At 42.8% G+C, this 25,915-nt stretch overlaps 1 protein-coding gene across 3 annotated transcripts in view; it reads right to left on the reverse strand.

Annotated features, from left to right (window-relative positions):
* RNF123 (ring finger protein 123) overlaps positions 1-25,915 on the reverse strand; it is a 594,888-nt gene that overhangs the window by 533,808 nt on the left and 35,165 nt on the right. For all 3 annotated transcript variants that reach the window (XM_030205297.1, XM_030205296.1, XM_030205298.1), the window contains exons 3-5: positions 22,041-22,125; positions 21,560-21,639; positions 3,641-3,738 (exon numbers count right to left, since the gene is read on the reverse strand). In XM_030205297.1, coding sequence (XP_030061157.1) covers positions 3,641-3,738; positions 21,560-21,639; positions 22,041-22,125 — 263 coding nt within the window. The remainder of the gene's footprint in view (positions 1-3,640; positions 3,739-21,559; positions 21,640-22,040; positions 22,126-25,915) is intronic.

Below are 25,915 nucleotides of genomic sequence, written 5' to 3' on the forward strand. Positions count from 1 at the left end.
AACTCCAGGCTCTGCCAATTCTGCCTCGCCTCACCCTATGCCTGGAACAACCTTCCTGAGCCCCTACGTCAAGCCCCCTCCCTGCCCATCTTCAAGTCTCTGCTTAAAACCCACCTCTTCAATGCTGCCTTCAGCACCTAACTCTTACCTTCAGGATATCTGGACTGCCCCAAATTGACTGCCCCCATCGTATCGTCTACTCACTTGTCCTTTAGATTGTAAGCTCTTTGAGCAGGGTCTGTCCTTTTATGTTAAATTGTACAGCGCTGCGTAACCCTAGCAGCGCTATAGAAATGTTAAGTAGTAGTAGTAGTAGTAGTAAAACAAGCCCATGAAACTGCCTAAACCGGGCGATTTCCCTAATTTCAATCCTTTAATGGCACCAAGTACCTCCTTCTCGGTAATATCTAAAACCTGAGCTTTCACCTCCTCCAAGGTTGGAATTCAAAGTGATGCAAGGTATGCAGTCACCGCCTGAGGTTCCCCTTTCTGCTCAGGCATGTATAGTTGTTCATAGAATGCTTTAAAAGCACTCCTGGATATCTTGTTTTGTCATCAAATAAAAACCATTGAAACATAAAAGAACTCCTGGATATCTTTCACCTGAAGCAATATGTTCCCGGTCTTGTCCTTAATGGACATAATATTCTCCCTTTGATTGTTTGAGCTTTAGCCTATGGGCAAGTAATCTACTGACCCGTTACCAGATTCAAAAAATTTCTGCTTTAACCAGTCCAATTGACATTTGATTTGTTCATCAAAAAGAGCATTCAATGACACCTGTCTCCTTCCCAATCTCTCCTTTTTAGTTGCGGCCATCAACATAAATTCCCCCCCCCCCCCCCCCTTTAACACTGCTTTCAAGCACTCCCAGATGGTAAGAGCCAAATACCGATCAAAAGGGTTATGTTGAAGAAAATCCTGGATGACTCCAACCATGTGGTCCTGCAATATGCGATCTTGAAGTAGGCTATCAATTAATCTCCAATATTTGATACCCTCTTTGGTATTACCAGGCTGCAGCGTTAGCCACAACAGTGCATTGTCTGACCAGCTAATAGGCTCTATCTCCACCTTCCCAATTTGACTCCCGAGCGCCCTCTCTGCCAGAATATAATCAATGCAAGAACAGGAGTAATGGACTGCTGAGAAAAAAGTATAATTCCGTTCACTGCAGGCATCCACCAGCCCCAGAATGTCCAGGGAAGTGTGAAAACTATGCCTATCCCTCTCACCTCTAGCCCCCGTCCTGTCCCAGGTGGGATTGTGTGCAAGGTTAAAATCCCCACCAATAATCAATGTCCGTTCCCTCACTGTAAAATCACATCTAACAAGTGGGTGAAGAAGGCTCCCTGACCCGAATTTGGAACATATACACTCACCAGTGTTGTTCGGGCCCCATATATCATACCCACCCAGATGACCATCTCGCTCCCTCAAACCATCCCCTCTCCCCAAGTATACACTTTTTCCAGTCTCCCCCAACTTCCCATGAAATCAGCAAGGTGTCCGCAGCTCTCTTAACACTTCACCACCATTTACCCGTACCAGTTATACACCCACAGGCACCCCCCTTCATCCAGTAAAACACACACACACTCACCCTAACTCCCCAAATCTGCACTCATACAAACCCCAACCCCACAAAAGCTCTGAAAGTCCAACCTAAATGTCCAAGTCCTTATTGCACATATATGCTGTAAAAGAGAAAGATAAAGTCAGCGCCACTCCCACTCCACCAAAGTCTGTCACAAACCACCCTATATTATTTTCAGCAGTCGTAGTGGAGGTCTTCAGTTTCAGTTGGCGATCAGGCGGCTCCACTACTTGCTATCTGTACTTGGCTAGATTCTACATGGTCACCTGTCGAGATTGCTCCACTCGAGTGACAGGTATTCCCGCTTTTTGTAGCACCAACTTAGCCTCCTCTACAGTAGTAACTCGGTGATTGTGGCTCTTGATTAAAACCAGGGGGTCAAATAGAAAGAGCTACCTTTAGCGTGTGCTCGCTTGACGGAGGGCCCCCAGAATGTCCCCAAACTCTCGCCATCGCTGAAGTGTAATGGCGGACAAATCCTGAAAGATCTCAATTATCTGATTGTCCCAAGTAAGAGGGCCACACTCCTTTGCCTTCCGCAAAAGTGCCTCTATTCTTGTAGCTGTGCAAGCATAAAACTATATCATGTGGTAGTTCTTTATAATTGGGCCCCAAGGTCCTATGAGCCCGCTCTACCTTGAGAGGGGGAAGAGCATCCCCCCTCCTCATCCCTTCCAGGTCATCATCAGCTCCTTGCAGACCTGTTGAACCACCCATTTAGCATCTTGATAAGCCTCCATTCCAAGGACTCCACGAACTCAAACATTCTCATAGTGGGACCTATTTTCTAGGTCCTCCACCCTGGTTAGGAAATCTGACTGCTTTTGCTGCAGACCCCATACTGCTTCACAGAGGTCGGCAACAAGCTCCTCCTGCTCCCTGATCAGTCAGTCAGCCTCATCCATCCGGCCCACTAATTCAGCTACATCCGTGCAAATATACTTCACCACCTCTTTAATGCAGCCCCGCACCCTCTTGAATTTACTTTTAGTCTCCTTTGGCAACACCTCCAGCCTCTTCAGATGCTTCAGGCCCCCCGATAACTCAGAGGCCCTGCTCCCTCCTCTGATTCACTCTCCCCTGAGAGAAGCAGTTCCACAATATTGGAGGGTTTCTTCATCTTCTCGGGTCCCCAATGAGGAACTCTCCGTGGCTCTTCTGGGCGCTTTTTAACTGGCATGGCAGATTGTAGGCTGGATCCTCCACCAACTGGAGCAACTTCAGAAACGCAGAAGTGGGGGGTCAGTTGCTTAAATAAGGGTAAACGCTCTCCGAGAGATGGAGCACTCACTTCACGCATCACTGGAGGTTCCCACTATGAGAGGTTTTGACCGAGGTATGTTATCAAATCAAATTAAATAAATAAATAACTACAAAGTAATAAAGACAAATTAATTAATATCAACCACTAGGTGCTTTCACTTGCCTAATTCACATCTAACAGAGGATTATAAGAAATGCCATACTGAGTCAATTAGACCAAAGGTATATCAAGCTCAGCATCCTACCTCTGGATGTGTTCTAGAGGGCAGAAGCAAGGAGCAGCTAGGGAACTTCTCAAAGAACAAATTAAGGTAGAAACTACATCTTATCTTCCATTCACCACCTTAATACCAAAGCTTAATCGGATTGCTTCATGGCTGCGTACCAACAAACTCAATCTTAACTACAATAAGTGCATTGGAGTTGTGCTTTCTTGCACAAAATCCTGTCCTCCGTCACCACCACAGGGTCCAGCCATTCCCACATGATAGTGCCCTTTTGACTCTGAGCAACTAGATGGCTCTACTACTCTAGTTTCTCTATTTTCTTTCTTATTTGTATTGTATTTCCTTTCTTTTTTTGTAATATTGATTGTATTGTGAACCACCATGATGGTATCTCTCCCTATGGCAGTATATCAGATCTTTGAATAAACATATGACAATGCTTATAATGGGTGATGTCTAGGGAAGGAATGGGCAAACAGGAAATGACCTCAGTCTTCATGAACAGACTGCTTTATCATAGCAGACACCCATTCCAATCCAACTCTGTACTCACCCCCAAAAGGTCATCATCAACAAGAAGTAACCCCTCAAAGCCATTGGTGTGATCGAGAACCACTGTTGAGGGCCCCAGCCGTCCTTCTACGGCTTGATCTGAAATGAACAAGAGTAAATATTACACACAAGAAATAGGAAGGCACTCCCCATGCTCTTCTGCATTACACTTCATACATTCTAGACAAGCTGAAGAACTTTTCTGTGGCAGAGACAGCAGAATGAACAGATATAAAGAATCCTTCAGCCAAAGTAATACCATATTGGTGAAAAGCATGCTATATATGTTCTATGATTGTTGATATGTTTCTGTAACCCGCTCAGAGCTAAGCAGGCTACAAAGGAATAAATGAAATGAAATTTACATTCCATATACAAGGGTTAAATGAAAATTAATGCCTCCACCTCCATAATTCATCAACAAATGGCAGCGCTGACATGCTACACATTCACTTGTTCTCTGAAATCTCTTGCTTCACCTCAGCTGGTGAGGTATCTGTATAAAGAGATTATTTGCTATTGTTTGTGAAATGGAAAAGTACAGTAAGCACTTGGTATGATTTACGCACGGTGCAAAGATAGAATTTCTTACTGTTGAAAGTGTTCTTCCAACTGAAATTCGTCACCACATGCGGGTTGTTTATAGTGATGACTGTGTTGGTTTGAGTACTGCGAAGGGCTGATTTAAGTGTGATCAAAAACAAAGTAAACAACTCACGACAACAATGTATAAGTCTCACATGAGAAATGTTGACAAACTCATAAAGGACAATCAGAGGATCACTCAAAGCTTTATACTGCAACCAAAAACTTCTTTTTCCATCTTTTTTCATAATTGAAGGAAAATCTTCAGGGCTTTGGAATTCCATCCCTGCATATATCAGTTCTAATCTTCTCTTGTCAAATTCAAAACAGCTGTTAAAACCTCTCTCTTCCCTTTGGTGTATCCTCCCCATCCCTACCTGTTTGTGTGTACATGTTTCTCTTTTGCACAGCACAATTGTGATTAGTTATAAGTACTTAAGTATTGCCATACTGGGACAGACCGAAGGTCCATTAAAGCCCAGCATCCTATTTCTAACAGTGGCCAATCCAGGTCACAAGTACCCGGCAAGATCCCAAAAAAAAGTAGAACACATTTTATGCTGCTTATCCTAAAAATAAGCAGTGGATTTTCCCCAAGTACATTTTAATAATGGTCTACGGACTTTTCCTTTAGGAAGCCATCCAAACATTTATAAACCCCGCTAAACTAACTGCTTTTACTACATTCTCTGGCAACAAATTCCAGAGTTTAATTACAAGTTGAGTGAAGAAAAGAAAAATTGTCTCTGATTCATTTTAAATTTACTATTTTGTAGCTTCATCGCAAGCCCCCTAGTCCTAGTATTTTTGGAAACAGTAAACAAGCGATTCACGTCTACCCGTTCCACTCCTCTCATTATTTTATAGACCTCTATCGTATCTCCCCTCAGCCATCTTTTCTCCAAACTGAAGATCCCTAGCCGCTTCACCCTTTCCTCATAGGGAAATCTTCCCATCCCATTTATCATTTTCGTCACCCTTCTCTGTACCTTTTCTAATTCCACTATATCTTTTTTGAGAAGCGGCGACCAGAATTGAACACAATATTCGAGGTGCGGTCGCACCATGGAGCAATACAAAGGCATTATAACATCCTCATTTTTGTTTTCCATTCCTTTTCTAATAATACCTAACATTCTATTTGCATTCTTAGCTGCCATAGCACACTGAGCAGAGGGTTTCAATGTATCATCAATGACGACGACAAGATCCCTTTCCTGGTCAGTGACTCCTAATGTGGAATCTTGCACTACGTAGCTATAGTTCGGGTTCCTTTCCCACATGCATCACCTTGCACTTGCCCACATTAGAAGTTATCTGCCATTTAGATGCCCAGTCTCAAGTCTCGTAAGATCCTCTTGTCATTTTTCACAATCCTCTCGCGATTTAACAACTTTGAATAACTTTGTGTCATCAGCAAATGTAATTACACCTCACTAGCTACTCCCATCTCTAGATCATTCATAAATATATTAAAAAGCAGCGGTCCCTGCACAGACCCCTGGGGAACACCACTATCTACTCTTCTTCATTGAGAATACTGACCATTTAACCCTACTCTCTGTTTTCTATCTTTTAACCACTTTTTAATCCACAGGAGGACACTACCTCCTATCCCATGACTCTCCAATTTCCTCTGGAGTCTTTCATGAGGTACTTTGTACAAACTGCTTACATGCCAGTTCCTGGTGTATACGGAATATTAAGTGCTTTTAAATAAATAAATAACACTCAAATTTAAAGGTCTGTGAGTAACTGGTTGAAAGGACAAGATGCATAATACTTTCATGACAGCCTTCAAAAACTTGTCCATTGTTGACAGAAATATGTGGCAAATGGTGGTAACTATATAGAAATGTAAATAAACGTAATAAAAATTTCAAGTATTAATTTTGTATTTTACTCATTACAATATCTTCATTAAAGCAAGAGTTATGGAGGTGGCGGCATTACTGTAAATTTAACCCTCATACATCCATACTGTGTGACTTCCACATTTTTCCACTTAAATTACTTGTTAGGTGCTCAACAGCAATGACTTGTGAAACTCCCCACCAGTCATCAGCACACAATCAGTGAAGTCACAGTCATAATACATCCTTCCACCTACATAACAATAAAGGCCAGGATCAGATGGAATCAGGTCTATCTATATTCTTCAGCCTAGGATCAGCTACTGCCATGAATGACAGTTCTTCTGACTCTGCACAGCTTTCAGATAATACCTGCTACCTTTTTGAAAAATAAATGTGTAGCTAATATTGCCAGTGATTAGCATCCCAGGCTGGCTCAGTGGCCTAAGGAAGCCAGTGCAGGGTCTTGCAAGAGACTTGGTTCGATTCCTAGGCAGCAAAGAATGGAATGCTACAAAAGGGTTCAGAACTCCATGGGGAATGGGGGAGGGGGGCCCCAGTCACTGCACAATAAACCTCCTATGAGTGGAATTCATGATACAATCGTATCGAGTTCCCAAAGAAGCTATTTCTATGGCCCCTACCAAGCTATTGCTAGGATGGCTAATTGAGTTCTTTTGTTTATTTTACACCCTGTCTAGCTGTGTTTGTTGAGGCTCCCAAGCCTGGCCACAACCCATGCCACCACAGCACTAAATCATGAGTTTCTAAGCGTGGGACAAAATATTTGAAATAATAATATAAATTGGGGTCACAAGCTAAATCCTTGAGCTCTTGCTCCACTCTTGTTACATCCTATCTAAAAACTTTTAAACAAGCATGAACAACTTGCATATTGTGCAAAGAAGCCAGTAAAAAACAATGGCACCCAAGAAGCCTTCTGACAGTCAGATCTCCAACAACTAACTCAGCCCAGAGATCCCTGAAACTGCTGACACAGGGGAGCTGATTAATGAACTGATGGGTAATCTCCACTAAAATTGTCGCAAGAATAGACACGAAAACTGATTTGGTTGTACCCAGAAAGGCGGACTGGAGTACTCTCAGTCAAGAAGGACCAGGCTACAGCAATACGCAAATGCCTTGACCATGTACAGCCAAAACTAGAGGAGCAGGAGATGGCATTATCACCTCCCTTGCACCAACTTGAAGCATTGGAAAGGAAATTAAAGGCCATCATTGAACAATGGGAGGATGCTTAAAAAAGCACCAAAAGGAACAACGTGAGAGTGATAGGATACTGAAGCAAGGAGAAATTGTAGACAGTATGAAAAATTCATACAGTGTAGTGTCTGAAAGGTCCTGGGTCTCCTGCAAAAAATGGCCATATTACGTTGGACAGAGTATATTATGTCCTTTGTTCAAGCAGAGCCACATTCCAGATCAGATCTGATGAAATGCATGGATAGAGCTGATCTACTGCATCCAGCCACCAGAACAACACAAGCTAGTATTGTTTGCATACTGCCCTTGACAACCTTTCCAGGAACAACACTACCAGGATAATAAGGACACATGGGCATATAATTGAATACCTGGATGAATTCAAAAACAAGAAACTGATTGTGGCGTATAACAGGACGAAATCTCAGAGACTTATTAGTACCGTCTGCACTTCCAAGCATGAGAAAAGAAGCCACGCAACTATCATTTGGACACATTATATGTGAGAGCTTTTCATTCTGTGGAGTAAATCTAAGAACTAAAGAATTTACAAACCCAGACTACTGTAAAAATTGGCTTAAGACATTTTCAAACTATAAGACCATTGGAGGAGTATATGCAGCAATTTGCCCATTAAGAGAAGAGCAACAAATAAGGCCCCTGGTGTCCACTCAACAGAGAATAATCATTCCTTTAAGAACTACAGATTTTTGATTTAGCCAGACCCAGGATTTCTTGGAGAGAAGGAGACAGACAGGAGTCTACTGAGATTGGAACAGAGATTGATCTTTAGGTTTAACACTGCCTCTCCCACTGGCCTTAACCAAGAGCAATAGCATTGCTATGTGGGGCCACGGGGGCCTGGCCCCCCCCCCCCAATTTCCTCTGGGCTCCTGGTTTTGCTGGCGGGGGTCCCCAGTCCCTGCCAGCTGAAGTGTTCTCCAGCGCCAGTCTCCGGCGCTGCCGCATTGCCTGCCCTGCTCTGTCTTCCCCTCATGTCCAGCATGCTCCTTTTAGTGAAACTAAGCATGCTCAATTTCACCACAAGGAATGTGCAGGACATGAGGGAAAGACAGAGAAGGGCCAGAGACCGGCGCTGGACAATGCTTTAGCTGGCGGGGGTTGGGGACCCCCATCAGCCAAGGTATTTGCTGCAGCAGTGGGTGGGGGGGTGGCGAGGCTGCAGACCAATAAGTGCCCCCCCACCTCGTGCTCAGGCCCCTCCCACTGCAAGGTCTGGCTACGCCTATAGCCCTGGCAGCGCTATAGAAATGCTAAGTAGTAGTAGTACTCCCTTGCTTTTGGCGCCTAACCACCTTCCCCATTCCTGTTACCTACACTGACTACGTAGTCTGTTACCGTTAGATTGTAAGCTCTCTTGAGCAGGGACTGTCCCTCCCCGTGTTTAAACTTGTACAGCGCTGCGTAACCCTGGCAGCGCTATAGAAATGCTAAGTAGTAGTACGCCCCTGACCAAGAATTACACCTCTCAGTTTTTCTGTAACCTACTTGATTTTTATTACCTGATTCCCTCTGATATTTGTACAGCAAGAAACATCACCAAGGTATTGTTTCAACTGTATGAACATTTTATTTAAACAAGGCAGGTCCAATTAACTCTCTTCACCTCTTAGGGGGTTAAAGTTTTGCAATTTTGTGATGACTTTAAATATAGTTACGCTCTACATGTTTTTTTAAGGTTTTATGGCCATTTTTAAGTCATGGCCACACTTAATATTTTTAAAAATTGCAAATAAACATCCTATATAATAAAAAGCACCTCCAACGTTCTGAAGCTGACTCCGTGGCAGTGAAGCCTTGAAGCATTCGTGCTCTCTGTAAGGCTGTATCCATCTCCTGAATTGACATCAGCGTATTTCCGGGTACGTCACACGCAGCACTGACCAACCACAGGTGGGAGGGCGGGCACACGGCGGCGATTGGGTCTATCGTTCAGTAGGCATGCACGCTGAGCTGTGCACGGCAGTGGAGGTTGGGCAGTTGGCGGAGAGGCAGAAATTTGGGCGGTATCGTTAGACCCAAAATGCTGTGGCGGTTGGTGGGCAGGGCGCTGAGCAATGTACATAGCACCAATTGGCCGGTTGACGGGTAGGCTGGCTCACCGTGCAGAGCGCGCGCCCAGAGAGGTCAATGGGTGGGGCTGATGTGTAATGCGCAGGCCTAGCTGCTAAGGTGGGAGTGTGCAGGCGCACTGTGGAAACCAACCACCGAGTAGGGCTGTGGCGCGGCCATTGTTTGCTTGTGTTTTGTGGTGCTGTAAGGGGAAGGAGAATCGCTGGGTGGCTGGAGGGGGGGGCAGGGGAGACAGGACAATAGTTGGGTGGCTGGAGGGGGACAGGGGAGAGAAGAGCATCACTGGGTGGCTGGAGGGGGAATAGGGGAGAAAAGAGCATCGGTGGGTGGCTTGGCTGGAGGGGGGGGGGCAAAGAACAGAGGAGACACTTGCACCCAGCAGTCTCACTCACTCTCTGTCACACACACACTTGCACATTCACTCTCTCTCACACACAGTCAATCTCACACACACTCTCTCTCAAACACAAACACTCCAAGGAAAACCTTGGTAGCGCCCGTTTCATTTGTGTCAGAAACGGGCCTATTTTACTAGTATTTAAAGGGAAGGATACCCTCTATGATAAAGTAATTTTTGATGAAAATGAGGCTATTTTGCGACTTATGTTTTTATGTCACGACAGTCATCTTGTTTTAGCAATTTTTTTCATGTCACAAAATGTAAAAAATGTTTATAGAATGTAAAAGAGGGTGTTGTGCCCTTCATGAGGATATGTTTTGTTCTCAGAAAATGAAGCTTTATTAAGGTCTTATGTGCTTTTTTTGTCATGGCTACCATCTTGGATTGCCAGCTTTAATGGCATTTTACTACTACTACTTATCATTTCTATAGCGCTACTAGACTACGCAGCGCTGTACACTTGAACATGAAGAGAAAGTCCCTGCTCGACAGAGCTTACAATCTAATTAGGACAGACAAACAGGACAAATAAGAGATAAGGGAATATTAAAGTGAGGATGATAAAATAAGGGTTCTGAACAAGTGAATAAGGGTTAGGAGTTAAAAGCAGCATCAAAAAGGTGGGCTTTTAGCTTACATTTGAAGACAGCCAGAGATGGAGCTTGACGTACCAGCTCAGGAAGTCTATTCCAGGCATATGGTGCAGCAAGATAAAGGAACGAGTCTGGAGTTAGCCGTGGAGGAGAAGGGTGCAGATAAGAGAGATTTACCCAGTGAACAGAGTTCCCGGGGAGGAGTGTAGGGAGAGATGAGAGCGGAGAGGTACTGAGAAGCTGCAGAGTGAATGCACTTATAAGTCAATAAGAGGAGTTTGAACTGTATGCGGAAACGGTTAGGAAGCCAGTGAAGTGAGGAGAGGGCTAATATGAGCATAGTGACATTGGTGGAATATTAGTCATGCAGCAGAAGTTTGAACAGATTGAAGAGGAGAGAGATGGCTAAGTGGGAGACCTGTGAGAAGCAAGTTGCAATAGTCTAAGAGAGAGGTGATAAGAGTGTGGATGAGGGTTCTGGTAGTGTGCTCAGAAAGGGCGAATTTTGGTGATATTATAGAGAAAGAAATAACAGGTTTTAGAAGTCTGCTGAATATGTGCAGAGAAGGAGAGGGAGGAGTTGAAGATGGCCCCAAGGTTATGAGCTGATGAGACAGAAAGGATGAGAGTGTTATCCACAGAAATAGAGAATGGGGGAGGAGGAGAGGTTGGTTTAGGGGGAAAGATAAGAAGCTCAGCCTTGGTCATGTTTAGTTTCAGATGGCGTTGAGACATCCAGGCAGCAATGTCAGACAGGCAGGCTGAATCTTTGGCCTGGATTTCAGCTGAGATTTCTGGTGTGGAGAGGTAGATCTGGGAGTCATCAGCGTAAAGATGATACTGAAAACCATGGGATGAGATCAGAGTGCCAAGGGAAGAAGTATAGATGGAAAAAAGAAGAGGTCCCAAAATACATATTTTTTAGACAGTTTTCAGTAGTTTACTAGCTGTTTCTGACATTTGTTTTCATGTTTATTATTGTTTTTTTTTATTTTGTGTTTGAAATAGTTTTATGCCTCACTGTTTCAGAGCACATCAGTGAAGGTCATATGATGTGGCAAATGCTTAAATGTAGCAGTTTCACTGACAGTCCATGATGCCCATGCAGGAATTCCCCTTTTGTAGTCAAGAGATCCTAGTAAGTCATTTTAGAAGTAGTGCCTTGGTTAAATAGTACTATAATTTTGAGTTAAAAAAAAAATACAGTGAGAACATTTAACTGTCTACAGCAATGCCTTTTAGTGATGTATTTCACGGACACCACAAGGGTATATAACACAGTCTGACCTGGTTCCCATATACACTTTATATGTATAGAATGAGTCTCTGTAGTTTTTTCATGCGTTTCTTTTAAGGTTTACCTTGGTTTACATATGATTATTTATTTATGGAAATTTATTATGTATTATTTATTAGCATTTTATGCTTTGTTCATAGCCTAATGTGTTATGTGACTTGTTAGTCAGACATGCTTTGTTGATTTTTCCAGTAGAAGTTAAGCCCTTGAAGCAGCCCATGCAGGGCGAAACACAGCCGTGTTCAGCAGCATTTTAATTTACTTCAATAAAGATTTTTAAAATTCCTTCCACTCTGACCGAAAGTCCTTCCACTCTGACCGTGTCTGCCTCCACAATTTCCTTCCTTTGGGACTTAGAAGACCATTTGCCTACTTCTTTTTTGGGATCAAGTGTACAATGCCCAGGATAAATTACAATTTTATTTTCTGCTCAGGACAGGGGCGAGTGCTGTAAAAACAAAAAGGATCTATTTTTTCATTGATTTGTCATTAGAGCTGTAGAAAATTAGACAAGGATTTATGATCATCAAACAAGAGCTGCAAAACTGCAGAATCAAATACATTTCTTAACCCCACCAAACTGCAGGTGGAATACAAAGGAAAATACATGCACACAGTAAGAAGCCAAGACATTTGCTAAAGGCCTGGAGAAAGCCAGAATGAAGCTGTGAAAGGTGTGCTATGCTATTTCCAAATGTATTTATTTATTTATTGGAATTTGTTAACCACCTTTATGAAGAAATTCACACGAGGCAGTTTACAGCAGGCATACTTGGTACAAAACTTACAATTTTGTTAACATAATAATGAAATGATCAAACATAAGCATAAATAAAACCAATAAGGCAAACCTGGAGATAGCAAACTGAAGCTTAGAAAAAGGAATAACAGGATATAGTATCAGAAATATATAGAATTAAACAGCAATCATATAATAAAGATATGATAAATGACAGCAGAGTATAAATGATACATCATAGCAGCAAGAACTGGACATTTTTTTGGAGAGGGGACATAATGGACTGGTTAGGTACACAATTAAGGGCAAAACAACATGAAGCGGTCTAGGGGCCACAGTCTCCATGCACATGCAGTCTCAGCTCTGTCAGTACCTCAGTCCTCTGATATCAGCTTCCCAGTGGAGGTGGTGGTGGTAATGAAAAATGTATCCAAATGCAAGAAAACTTGGGACAATTACATAGGATTTCTAAGGGACAGCAAGGGATAGTAGATGCCATGGATGGGCAGACTGGATAGGTCATATGGTCTTTATCTGCCTTCATTTTTCTATGCTTCTATGTTCAAGGGCAGAGGACTAGCAGAGTCAACAGCACGCACACAAGGAGACTGCGGATCCAAGACTGCTTCAGATTGTTTTGCTGCCACTGCTTCTGCTAGTCTGGAGAAACATCAGCAGTGATAGGGGCGACAGCAGGAGAGAAGTGAGGTAAGTCTACCACGTACCCCACTGCTGAGGTCTTACACACCCCCTACCTGCATGTTGGGAACCTCCCAGAGACAAAGGAGCGGAAGAACTAGAGGGCAAGAATTGAGTTTGCAAAGAGATAGACTTAGGAGTAATGTCAGGGAACACTTTTTCACAGAGAGAGTAGTGGATGCTTGGAACACCCTTCAAGGAGAGATGGTAGAGTCAAAAATGGTTAGTGAATTAAAAAATGCATGGGATAGACAGAGGGGATGGCTAAAAAGAAACACGACATGGCTGTTAAGGTGTTATGTTAGGCAAGAGTAGTGGGAACCAAAGCAGATGCCGGGCAGACTTTTATGGTTTGTGTCCCGCAAAGACTCCATATTTGGCTGCCTATAGGTGGTTGGACGAAGACTTGCCAACTAGTGTTTAAGCATGAATGGCTGTGGCTGCGACCTGCACAAAAACATCTCACAGATTCTTCAGCAGCCGTGTTGGTAGGATCAATTTAAAATTTTACAGTCTGGTTCCCTTTTTTTTTTTTTGGTGGGGGGAGGAGGGAAGGCAACTCTGGATTGGGAGAAAGGGATTTTGAGGCTCCTGCTGGCTAGGGGGAGGGGGGAGAGGAGAGATTCAGAGTGCTAGGGGTAGAAGAGAGATTCAGAGAGGCTACTGCTGGGGGCCAGGATGTGACACCAAAGCTGCTGGGGTGGTGGGTAGGTGCCAAAGAAAGACTTTAGGCTGTGGATGCTGGGAGCGGGTGGACGAGAGGTTAAAGCTTGCAGCTGATGGGGGCAGGCAGGCAACAGAGACAGGCTAAGGCTGCATCTTCTAGGGGTAGGTGAATGGGTGCACTCCCCGTCTATCCCTAGTAGCTGCAGCTTCAGCCTGTCTCCCATTGCCTCAACAACCATAGCCTAACTCTCTCCGTTGCCAGATAGGCTGAAGAATAGCAGTATCATCTTATCCACTCCTTCCCTGTTTCTGTAATAGACAGATTGCTGTACTTCACAATGATCATGTTATGAATGTGCAATTTACAAACGTGCATAAATAATTCCAGTCATTTTGAGTCTGGCTCCTAGATTCTAAGAAAATTTGTTGACGTCTGCCCTAAAAGAACATTAATAAGACTTCCCTTTATTAAAATCCACTATGCTGGCTCTTCCCCATTAAGACTTGTTTATCTAAATGTCCAGTAATTCTGTCCTTGACCAATGCTTCCAACAGTTTGCCCAGATCCTGGTGTCTTTCTTTTTTTTAAGTAGAGGAGAACTCTAGTTGCCAGGTAAACTAACACATTTTATTATAAGTTACAGATTATCAACAGCAGGTATATGCAGTTTCATATCTGAGTTTCTTTAGAACTCTAAGGTGAATAGTCAACAGGTCCTGGAGATTTGCTACTAGTTTGTCAATCTGAAGCAGCACCTCTTCCAGATTTATAATGTGTGACAATTCCCCTGAATCATAACTACAATGGAACAATTCCTTGAAGTAATCTCCCAAGAACCTTTGTAGTGTGGACTGTGAACAAGAATTAATTTCATTTTTCATGGCCTTCTCATCCCTATGCAGTCATTTTAGTTACTGGTCATGTAATCGAGATGGCTCCCTTGTAGGGTTCTTTTTATTTGAAAAACTTGCTTAATCGCCCTTTGAACTAAAAGCCCAAGTAAGTGGTATACAATATATTTTAAAAAAAAAAGTCAAATGAAGAAATACAATTAAAATAACCACAAAAACATAAAGCACAAAAGAAACAAATATTAAAAAAAAAAAAAAGCAAATCATATGCAAACTGCTCCAATCCCTAAAACCACCCCAACATCTGCCCCACCAACCTGATTCACCAACTTACAAACTGCCCCACCCACTAAAATCGCCCCCACATCTTTTCCAACCCCTAAAACTAACCCTCTGCACCCACACTACCACCCCACAAACAGTCCCATCCCTAAAAACTCTCTCTTTCCACAGTTGGCCACCGAAGAACTACTTCTCCCCAGGTACTGCCCAAACAGACACAAGAACCATATTTAATTATTTATTGGGCTTTATTAGCCGCCTTTATGAAGAGATTCACCCAAGGCAGTGTACAGCAGGTACAGTTTAACATAAAAAAAATTACAATGGGACGCAGCGAAAGCAGTGCTCCGTGGTGAAATTATTAGCTAGTCACATTATGTGAAGGTAGCTCGGAATAGGGAGATACTGAGACTAAGCTCAGGTGTGCAAGGCCCATGCACTTTTTGGACGGACGCATAAGGATGCTCATAGACTCCGTTTAGAGGAAATGCAGACGGCATTGAATGAACTACTGCAACAACGTGCTTCTAAATCTCAAGCCTATTACAAATTCTAGCTGTGTAAATACGGAAACAAAGCGGGGCGCCTATTGGCACGGCTGGCGAGACCTAGAGGGGGACAGGGAAGGATTTTACAGATGAGGAATGGACAAGGGGCTATGGTACATACAAATGAGGCTATATGCGAGGCCTTCTATAAATTTTACAGTCAGCTGTATGAAACTCCGCCTGAGCAGGGGCTGCCGGGACTCTTTTTATCTAAATAATCTTGATTTGCCTTCTTTGAGGCAGAAAGATTTAGATAAGCTAAATAGGCCAATAAAGGAAGATTAGGTGGCTTCGGTGATAGCGAGGGGCTCTTTGTTTAAGGCCCCAGGCCTGGATGGATTCCGAATGGAGTTCTATAAGGTCCTGGGAGAAGATATAATACCAACTTTGACTAGATACTTTAATAGAATGGTGGAAGTAGAGGAGTTGTCCCCTAGCCTTACTCAGGCACAAATAGTAGTTCTGCTAAAGCCAGGTAAGGATCCGACAAGACCCGAGTCGTATCGCCCTATATTGCTACTGAATGTGGAGGCGAAGCTACTGGCCAAAATTATGGCCAATCGCATGGTGGGAATCTTGCCGGGTCTTTTACATGAGGCACAAGTGGGGTTTGTGGAGGGAAGAACAGTAGCAAAGAATTTAAGGAAAATCCTGACGGCACTGGAGGTTCGGAAAAGGAGAGGGACGTCGTCAATGCTTATAAGCTTTGATGCCGAGAAGGCGTTTGATAAGTCCACTAGGATTTCTTGTTCACTACTTTAGAGCAGTATGGGTTTACGGGGTGTTTTATATCTGCAGTCCGGGCCTTGTACCGTTCCCCCCAGGTTAGGGTTCTGGTGAACGGTGTGGAATCAAAGACCTTTGCTGTTTTGCGGGGGACGAGGCAGGGATGCCTGTTGTCACCTCTGTTATTTGTATTATCATTAGATCCCCTTATACGAGATATCTTAGGTTGTCCTTCGATAAGGGTGAATCTTGTGCAGATGATTATATTTCTGCGTTGGCTGTATGTGTTGCAGACATTACCACTCCGATTGTTGCAGAAGGATCTGAAAAGTTTATATAGGGCCCTCAGCAGGTTTTGCTGGGCGAGGCAGAAGCCCAAGTTAAGATTATCATATATGCTAGGGAGCTGGACACACGGGGGTTTTGGGATTCCGGACTTAAATATGTATAATCAAGCCTGCTTGCTGCGTCACCTGGGTGATTGGTTTTGTCAGACTAGTGTGTATACCCCGATTGATATGGAACGGGAGTACTTCGCCCGCTTTGATTTCTTTTCATTGTTACACCAGACTAGGAGGCAACTCCCACGACATTTTAAACAGTGTCTGATACTGAATCCATTACGGGAGGCCTGGAAGGGGGCTGGTGAAGAGATTGGGAGGGAGTCCTATGGTGTCCAACTTATTAACTATTAGGGGTAACCCAGCTTTCGGGCCGGGGCAGGACAACCCAATGTTCCTTAAATGGGAGCGGGTTGGAATCACAAAGATTGAACACATACTGGGGAGGGAAGGAGATTTAATAGATTATGAAGAGTTGCAAGCTAGAATAGGGAGGTCCTGGGAAAACAGGTTCGCGTATGTACAAGTTAAACATTATATTACTTCACTGTATCCTAGCCTCCAAGACCCTGATGCAGCACTACGAAACGCTGGCCACCGTCAGCTCGGGGCATGAAGATTTAACTGCCGCTGTAGCAGACAGTGCACTAGTTGCACACGGATTCGTTTAACAGACACAGGCACAAGATAAGCCTGTTGGCACCAGCCATAAGATAAGTGCCTTCTTTGTATTTAAGCACATTCAATGATTGCTTAGCCTGAAGTTTAACTATAAATGGAGATTATTTAAAGATGAACAATTGATGTATGATTTGCCACGTTTTTCAGTTCCGTGGCCGACACTCCATTCCAGAAGGTTTTTTTTACGGGCCAATGATGAAGAAAGGATCTTTTAGATCCGGTTCAGCTCTTTAGATATACTATATCTGTGAGCTCTTTGAGGCCGTTTTTCTTTCTGTAGACACTAATTACATGTTATTTGTTCAGGCAGCCTTTCATTCACTTGCACTATTTGGGGACATTGTAGACTTGTTTGATCTACACATTTATTTATGGGCATGTGCGTGCTACTGCACCTTGTTTTGGCAGCCTGTTTCATACAGATACCTAGGTGCCTATATTGCCTTTATAAGAGAGGCTTAAATAGGCATATTTTTTAATTTATCATATAAGCACAGTCATAAAACTACACCCTCTCCCCTAAGACAGCAATTTTCAAAGTCAGTTTCGTATGTTCAATAATGTTCTAACAGCAGAAATGGACTATTTGAAATTTACCTGCTCGGAGCAGAGATCATCCTATGCAGGTTGCTTATTCTCACATGTGGATGACGTCATCCAATGGAACCTCAGTGCTTAAAGAAGTTCTAGCAGCGTCCCACCATGCATGCATGCACTGGTGCCACCCCACCTGATAGACGAGCACTGGTCCCTCAGTCAGGTGAAAAACAGTACAACGAAAAAGTCCTCCTAGGGGAAGTGGGAGGTTATGTGAGAATAAGCAGCCTGTTTTCCTCGGAGAACACCAGCTACAGGTATCTTTGCTTTCTCCAAGGATAAGCAGGTCACGTTAATCCCACATGTGGGAATCCCTAGCTACCAGGCTCACTGAAAACAAGAAAGCTAAAATAATGGAGCCTTGAAATGTCAAAACCAAACAACCTTAAACTATATACATACTAGCTGTGTAGACGCAGCCTGGAACAGAAGAAAACAGGGACTAGGAGGGTGGACTTGGATTCTAGACACCAAACAAATTCTGCAGAACTGCCTGTCCAAACCGACTGTCATTTCGGGTGTCCTGATACAAGCAGTAGTAGGATGTGAATGTGTGGACTAAAGACCACGTTGCAGCCTTGCAAATATCTATGGAGGCTGATCTCAAGTGGTCTACCGATACAGCCATGTTTCTGACATGTCCCCTCAAGAGTCAGCCCCAGTCTGGGCATAAGCAAACAAGATGCAGTCTGCTATCAATTTGAAAGTGTGTGTTTGCCGATGGCCACCCCCATCCTGTTGGGGTCAAAAGAAATGAAAAGCTGGGTGGACCATCTATGGGCTTTAGTTCACTCCAGATAAAAGGCTAAGGCTTGCTTGAAGTCTAAAGTATTGTGAAGAAAGTGTGTTTTAAGCCTGTAAAATGTATTGGATATTTCCCTGTTTTAATTATGTCTAAAGTGTATTTCTCCTATTTGGCCAGCAGATAGTGCACGTTTATGTTTCAAGCTGTTATAGGGAACTGAGTGTTCTTTTTCTTTAACAAAAGCAGGAAGCAAGCAGCAGTATGCTGTTAAAACTTGTTGACTGGGCTCTGATTGGCCTGGAGTTTGAAATTACCCAGTATTGCTGACTGTTGCTTCAGTCTTAGCCTGGAAAAAAAAAAAAAAAAAAAGGAGACAGATCTTTTTGCTAAGGCTTTGAGAAAAATTATATGTTCTGATCTTCCCAGGTACTGTTTAGACAGTATGCAAATGTTTTAGTTACTTTTCTAATTGATCTATTTTTCAGTTACTTGTTACTGTTAGTCAACTGCACATGTTCCAAGTTCGGAGGAAAAACACACTTGTTTGTCTGTTCTGCCTATCTGGACTGATAAATAATCCAGGTGTTATACAGGTCTTGTTTGACTCCTGATGCAGACACAGTTGCTGAAAGATAGCCATGTCAAGTCCTTCAAGTCCCTTTATCATACTCTGCTTTGGTTGCAACTAATAAAGTGACTGTGTGATCATCCTGGGTGTCGCTAGCTCATTTGGACCTCGCTTGCTTCTCTGACAGTTGCAGAGGTTGAAAGAATTCCCTTAGGCTTGCTCTGTATGCTTCTTTTACTACTATTTTTTTAATCTTGTAGAATACACTTCTTCTGTGGGTTCTGGGTGGAATTTTGTTTGTTAAACAATCTTTATACCTCATGCAGAATTTTAACCCTTGCAATTTCCTTTAGATTCCTTTTTATTATCTCAATTTACCTTTAGTCACCCTTTTTATTCTTTCCAGCCCAAACAAAAGTTTGAAAGAATTATACAAAAGTGGTCACGGAATGTCTGTCTAGGGGCAAATTAACTTTCCAAAAACTAAATGGAATGGGATGAAACTTGGTATGGGGGACAAACCTATGAAAAGACATATCAAGTTTGAAAATGGCCAGTCCGAGCTGCAGTTTCAGAAAAATAAATGTCCCAATGCGTTTTTATGGGAGAAGAAGCTCCACCTTGTCTAGCACAGAAACTTTCATACAGTGAAACATAGTTTAGGGAATTCCTCCTGTAAAAATGCCTCTTCCCTATTCTCTAAGCTCACATGCCATAACAGTCCTTCACCCCAAAAAAACTGTTCTCTCTCCACAAAAGTACTCCTGCAACTGCACCACCACCCCCACACTACAAATCTATTCCCCGCAACTGCCCCAAGATCCCACAAACTTTCCCGTCACCTGCAACTCCTCCACATTACCCCAAACTATCCCCACTCTACAAAACTACCTCCAAATACCCTGCCACCAAAAATAAACACTAGCAACTACGCCAACCTACAAAGTGCCCAACCCCAAAAGTATCTCCCACAACTGCCGCACCAAACTCCCCCACTCTCAGAACTACTCCTACACAAACCGCCTCATTGCCAAAAACTCTCTCTCAAACTGCCCCAACCGCATCACCACCCCCATAACTGCTCCACTACAAAATGCACCCTCTCCTAAACGAACCCCAACAGCCCTCAAAACTATCCCCCCCTCAATTAGCCCCATATATACACAAAGACAACTCATACACAATACACACAAGTTCACAGACATATAAATTCACAGATAAAACAGACAAAACACACAAAGGCAACACAGAGCAACACAAAAAATGCAGAGGAGTTGGAAACATTTCTATGAACCATGCCCTGCGTGCTTTCCCCACTTGTTAACATTCAGTGAAGCTAAATGCATAAATATTTTTTAAAATAATAAGATGTCACCAGGCCCCAGGATCTCGTTTGTGTCCCTCAGCCATGGCACTGGTGAAAAATAGATACCCTGAAGGAGTCCCAAAAACAAGCAATACATACAATAAAACCTGGAAGTTGCAGTATTACAGGGGCTGTTTACATTGCAAGCCTCTAGTGACCAGGGGTTCAATATTGCTTCTTGAAAACAAATTTGTGGCAAGCACCTGACCTAGAGCCTCTTCCTTCCAATTTTCAGCTTAGCAGACTGTTCCCTACTGAACAGTACACTTCCCAAGTGCGCTGTGCATCCACACCATTCACCTACTGTCATCTGCCTCACCATGCCTCTTGTGCCTCCTCCTCCTCCCATCTTTAGGCTCTGAGAGTCTCCCACCCCTAACAGCCATATCTTATTACAGGCTCTTGGAGACAGAAATGGCCTACATCCCTTTTGAAAGTTCTGGGGAAGAGGAAGACTCTGTCCAAAGGTGGGGCTACTACTCCCCATTGTTTATATCTGGGTCCTCCCCAGTTCCACCTCACTCCTCACCTCCTCTGGTGAGCTCAGCAGAGATCTTCTTAAGAAAGCAGCAGCAATAGAAGAAAAAATCAACATGATACCTCTGAGTTCATAAGCATACACAGGCACTGCAGCAGCTCTGTCTCCTTCCACATGGGTTTCCCGTTATCAAGGAAACTTTTGTGATGAACAGGAGCAACACGTGGTGAAGGAAGACCTGCTAGCTCAAAGGTTCTACGCCGAGTTTAACTCCTACTGCTGCCCCTGCTTGAAGGTCTACAACCACCAGTCTAGATTTTGGTGCCCTTACTTGGACCAATGCCAAGCCTATTCAGTCATATACTCTAAAAGCCAACTTTGTTTGGAGTATCCATAACCCCCACGACCTATCTTCCATCATCATCCTCTCCAAGCTTCTCCCCATCCATAACAACCCCCCCCCCCCCCCCCCCTGCCCATCATCACTCTCTCAAACACCCTTACCACCCAACCTCCTGCCAGAATCTCAGACCATCTCCAACTGGTAGCATCTACCCATCATCATCAGGCTTCCAGAGTCTCTTACCTTTATTGCTTTCTTCTCCATCGTCACTATTGAGCAGCTGCTCCAGGTGCTCCTGCAGGTTCTGGAATGACAAGGGCTTCCTGGATACAGAAAAAGAAGATGTGGTCAGCATGCACCGCACAGAGAAATAACGAACAAAAACAACAAAAAAACTGGCAACACATCCTCCATATGCATTCACAATTAAGTAAAACTTGGAGAACTGGCAAATCATGGCTTAAAATCTGAAACAATTCCCATTACCAGCTGATGAATTTTCCAATATGTCTAGGACAGTGGTTCCCAACCCTGCCCTGGGAGGAAACCCCAGTCAGTCAGGTTTTCAAGATATTAGCAATGAATATTCAAGAGTTAGATCTGCATGCACGACATGCCATCCTGGGACAGACCAAAAGTCCATTAAGCCTAGTATCCTGTTTCCAACACAGTGCTCTAAATAAAGCCAAGTGGTACAGTAAATTTAATAAACCATATACCATACCTGTAAGCTGCAGCCGGACGAATTCTTTCTGTACTGGGGAAGATACGGTAAAGATAATCACTGAGCAGCTTCTCATTTACAATCCCTGTGACACAAAGCAAAATACACATATGTTTTAGGTTTTTCCATACCTTCCAGTTTTAAGTTTAAAACAGCAGTGCATCCTAGATCAATATCAGACGCTCATTCCAATGAGATTTCTCAATTTCCTTCCTCTGAATTATTTCACTTGGAAATGGAGTAATTTTGGTGCTTCTGCTAAGATTTGAGGTGCCGTTATTCTTTCAATCTAGTATATCAGTTGAATCCTTGGATTAAAAGAGACTTATATATCCTCTGCCAGAAAAACTGCAAACAATTTTGAGCCAAGTACAGCAGGGGGAACTGGCTGGAGAAGATTAAAGCGGTGTTTGTCACTTAAGAAGGAGTTTTTGTAATTTTTTACTAGGGGAACTTCAACCAGGCACTCAGGATGGGTGCAAGGGGAATAAAGGTTTCCCCAAGAACTGTATCATACCCATTGGGACTAATCTATTTGTTTCAAATAGTCTTTTGATGACAGGGATTTTTGAAAGCAAAAAAAAAAAAAAAAAGCGGAAGACAAGGATTGCTTAAAAGAAAACCTTTAAGCAATAACCCTTTTCCCCGTGACATAAATACATGCATATATATATAGAAAGAGATATATATAGATAAATAGAATACATATAGAGAGAGAGAGATTTTTTTTTTTAATGTTGCCATCTTTTTCTCACACTCGTCCTGAAGGCAGTTCTGGTGGCCTTCAAAAGCTACTCAAAAGATGTATTAAGTTAGTCCAATAAAAAAGGTTCACCTTACTTAATCTTTCTTTTGTTTTATTTCCATTTATTATCTTTAAAGTGGACTTTCCCAGCAACCATACTATTTTATCCAAAAGGACTGCAGAAATCAAAGTACACCACATTCCGCACGTGTCCTTGATCTAGTTCTCTGCTCATTCTACTGAAGAAATTAATCAGATTAGACATAACCTACTTCTAGTAAACCCAAGCTAACTTGACTACTGCATCCCACTGGATTCTAGATACTTTACTACTGTCTGCTTCAAGCAGAATCTTCATTAGTCTGACCCTGGTGGTGGGAAAATTAAGTGCCGTGTAATTTCCTACTTTGTTTCTATTACCACTTTCATTAAGAGCAAATTACAACCACTCTTCTCCAGTCTTGTGGAATTGGTTGTTTGCAAAGATATGCTGAACAGGTCCTTCAGTGGACTTACCAGCCCCACTCGGACCGCCCTTTCTACTGTTCTCATAATGTGTATGCCATACATGACTAGGGGGCATGCGACGAAGCTACAAAGTAGCAACTTTAAAATGAATCGGAGAAAATGTTTCTTCACTCAATTTGTAATTAAACTCTGGAATTCGTTGCCAGAGAATGTGGTAAAGGCAGTTAGCGGGGTTTTAAAAAGGTTCAAACGGCTTCCTAAAGGAAAAGTCCATAGACCATTATTAAAATGACTTGGGGAAGATCCACTGCTTATTTCTGGGATAAACAGCATAAAATGTATTGAACTTTTTTGGGATCTTGCCAGGTATTTGTGACCTGGATTTGCCACCATTGGAAACAGGATGCTGGGCTTGATGGACCTTTGGTCTGTCCCAGTGTGCCAATACTTATGTACTACACAGTTAGCTAAACCAGCCCAACATCCAAAAGGAAGACTCACTTTTCTTGATTTCCAACTTTTATTATAAATAAGTAAACCATATAATTTTCTGCATGTAGGTAGGTGAAACAAAAAGTTCAGACCTAGAGGGATGAGTCTGAAACTGGATGCTGATCAGGATGACAAACTGTGTGACAGACTCAAGGAGTAGATGTTGAGTGACGAGAGAGAGATTTTGAATTACTCCAGAGAAGGATGTTAAGCTTCAGTGAAAGAAGGATGTCTAATCTGTTGACTAGATGTTTGCTGGGTTCAGTGAAACAAGGATGTTGGGTATCAGTAAAAAGAGGATACTTTTTCCAGAGGCAGTGAAGCAGTGGACTGCCTACTCTTGAGCCCAAGATGGATAATTCTGCCCTGCAGGGAGGGATGTAGAACTATGGGGCTTAGAAAATGACTATTATGATCAGAGTACATACTATGGCTGAATCTTGAATCTGGAAAGTCTTTAAGTGACTGAAGGAAATAACAAGCAAAGTATGACCTGTAAAAACAGACATTACAAGTCCTACCAGGAAGTTACTGCTAGTTTGAATTACATAATACAAACAAATGTAAACATGTAAACGCAACAGTGAAGGGCAGAAAACTCCAAGCCTATTATTGTTACTCTTAAAAAAAAAAAAAAAAAAAAACACACACATGCAAAGTCCATAATATAGAAATCAGGATCTCTCAGTCGTTCAAGGAATTTCTTTTTCAGTTTGTAAAATCTGAAACAAAACAAACAACGTTGGACAACATAAAGAGAACATCTCCAAGTTCTTAGTCTTCTGGAATGAACAGTGGTCTATAAAGTATGTGTCTTCATGGGATACAAGTAGCACCGCCTTGGTGATAGTATGAAGGAACATTTTGCTTTCTCTTAATATACAGTTCTGACTTCAGTCTTATGAACACTTCCATTGTTGCTGGGAATGAGACCGTTGTTAGGCTGAGCCTGGCCATCCTTAAGCAGAACATCATCATCCTTTCAGATGTCAGATTACCTGGACTACCATTTACTGTGACTTGGCAAGAGTGGAAGGCTACTCACATTTCCATTAGCTCCAGAAGGTATTAGAGAGGTTTTGGATCCGTCTCCAAAGCTACTTATAGACACCCTTTTTATTGAAACCCTCAGAGTAGGATTATACCAGCCATTTCTATAAAAAGCATAGCTGGTGTCAGGGTAAACGGTGACTCAGGATTGATGGATACTGACACCAAAGGTCTTGCACTGATAATGGCTAAGACTTCATGGGTGGGCCGAGTAGGCCCAGTTTTTGACAGCTTGTAACTGCGGTTGTGTCAAGCAATCCCAACCATGTGTTTCCAAGCTACTCCCATATGTGAAGAATGAGGGAGATTGAATACCCATGTATATTTTTGGTCACACAAGCATATTTTGATAATGGGACTGTCAGGTTTTTCAGAGATAATGTTCTGCTCTCTGCAAGCAGCCAGAAAGCAGGATCCATTGTCAAAACAGATCTGCTTGGTTTGATGAGAAGAATCTTGGAAGAGCATTTATGAAGTTCGATGTATCCTTGGAGTCAATAACCTCGATGTGAACAGCATACATGTGAACATGGCAGCCCATTATTTGCTGTTTGCCCATCCACCTTTTGTTCATAATGACATGAATGACCATTGTCCAAAGACATTCAGCCCCATGTAGACAAACGGTAGTTTGATACTAAGCCGGTCAAGCTGGCAGGTTTATCATCTTTTGTTCTTGATACTTACCACATAATTTGTGGCACTTAACACATTTCTGAAGCGGTTTTGTTTAAATAATCTATAATCCTGCAGCTCAGATATCTCCTTCAATAAAGTGTTGACCTTGGTGTTTAACTTGGTTGTCGCAGTGGCACACAAGCAGAGTAGATATATCATGCCGATTAGGAATGAGCAGAGTGTTCCCCTCATTCTTATCTAATTCAGTATGGTTGAGTCAACCACCAACTCAACAGATCATCATTGCTGACAAAAGGGGTCAACTTCCAGGGAGGGCTCTTTTAAGGAATGTTTCCTCTTTTGTTAATGCATTGGAATTCCTTAATATATGTTTCTTGTTTAAGACAGATAAATGGGAAATGGGACTTGATATACCGCATTTCTGAGGGGACAGAGACAGACACCTTAAAAGCCTGACTGAATCCTTCAAACAGAAAGGCTA

This window comes from Microcaecilia unicolor, chromosome 6 (genome assembly GCF_901765095.1).
Source record: "Microcaecilia unicolor chromosome 6, aMicUni1.1, whole genome shotgun sequence".
In the NCBI taxonomy this organism is placed as follows: domain Eukaryota; kingdom Metazoa; phylum Chordata; class Amphibia; order Gymnophiona; family Siphonopidae; genus Microcaecilia; species Microcaecilia unicolor.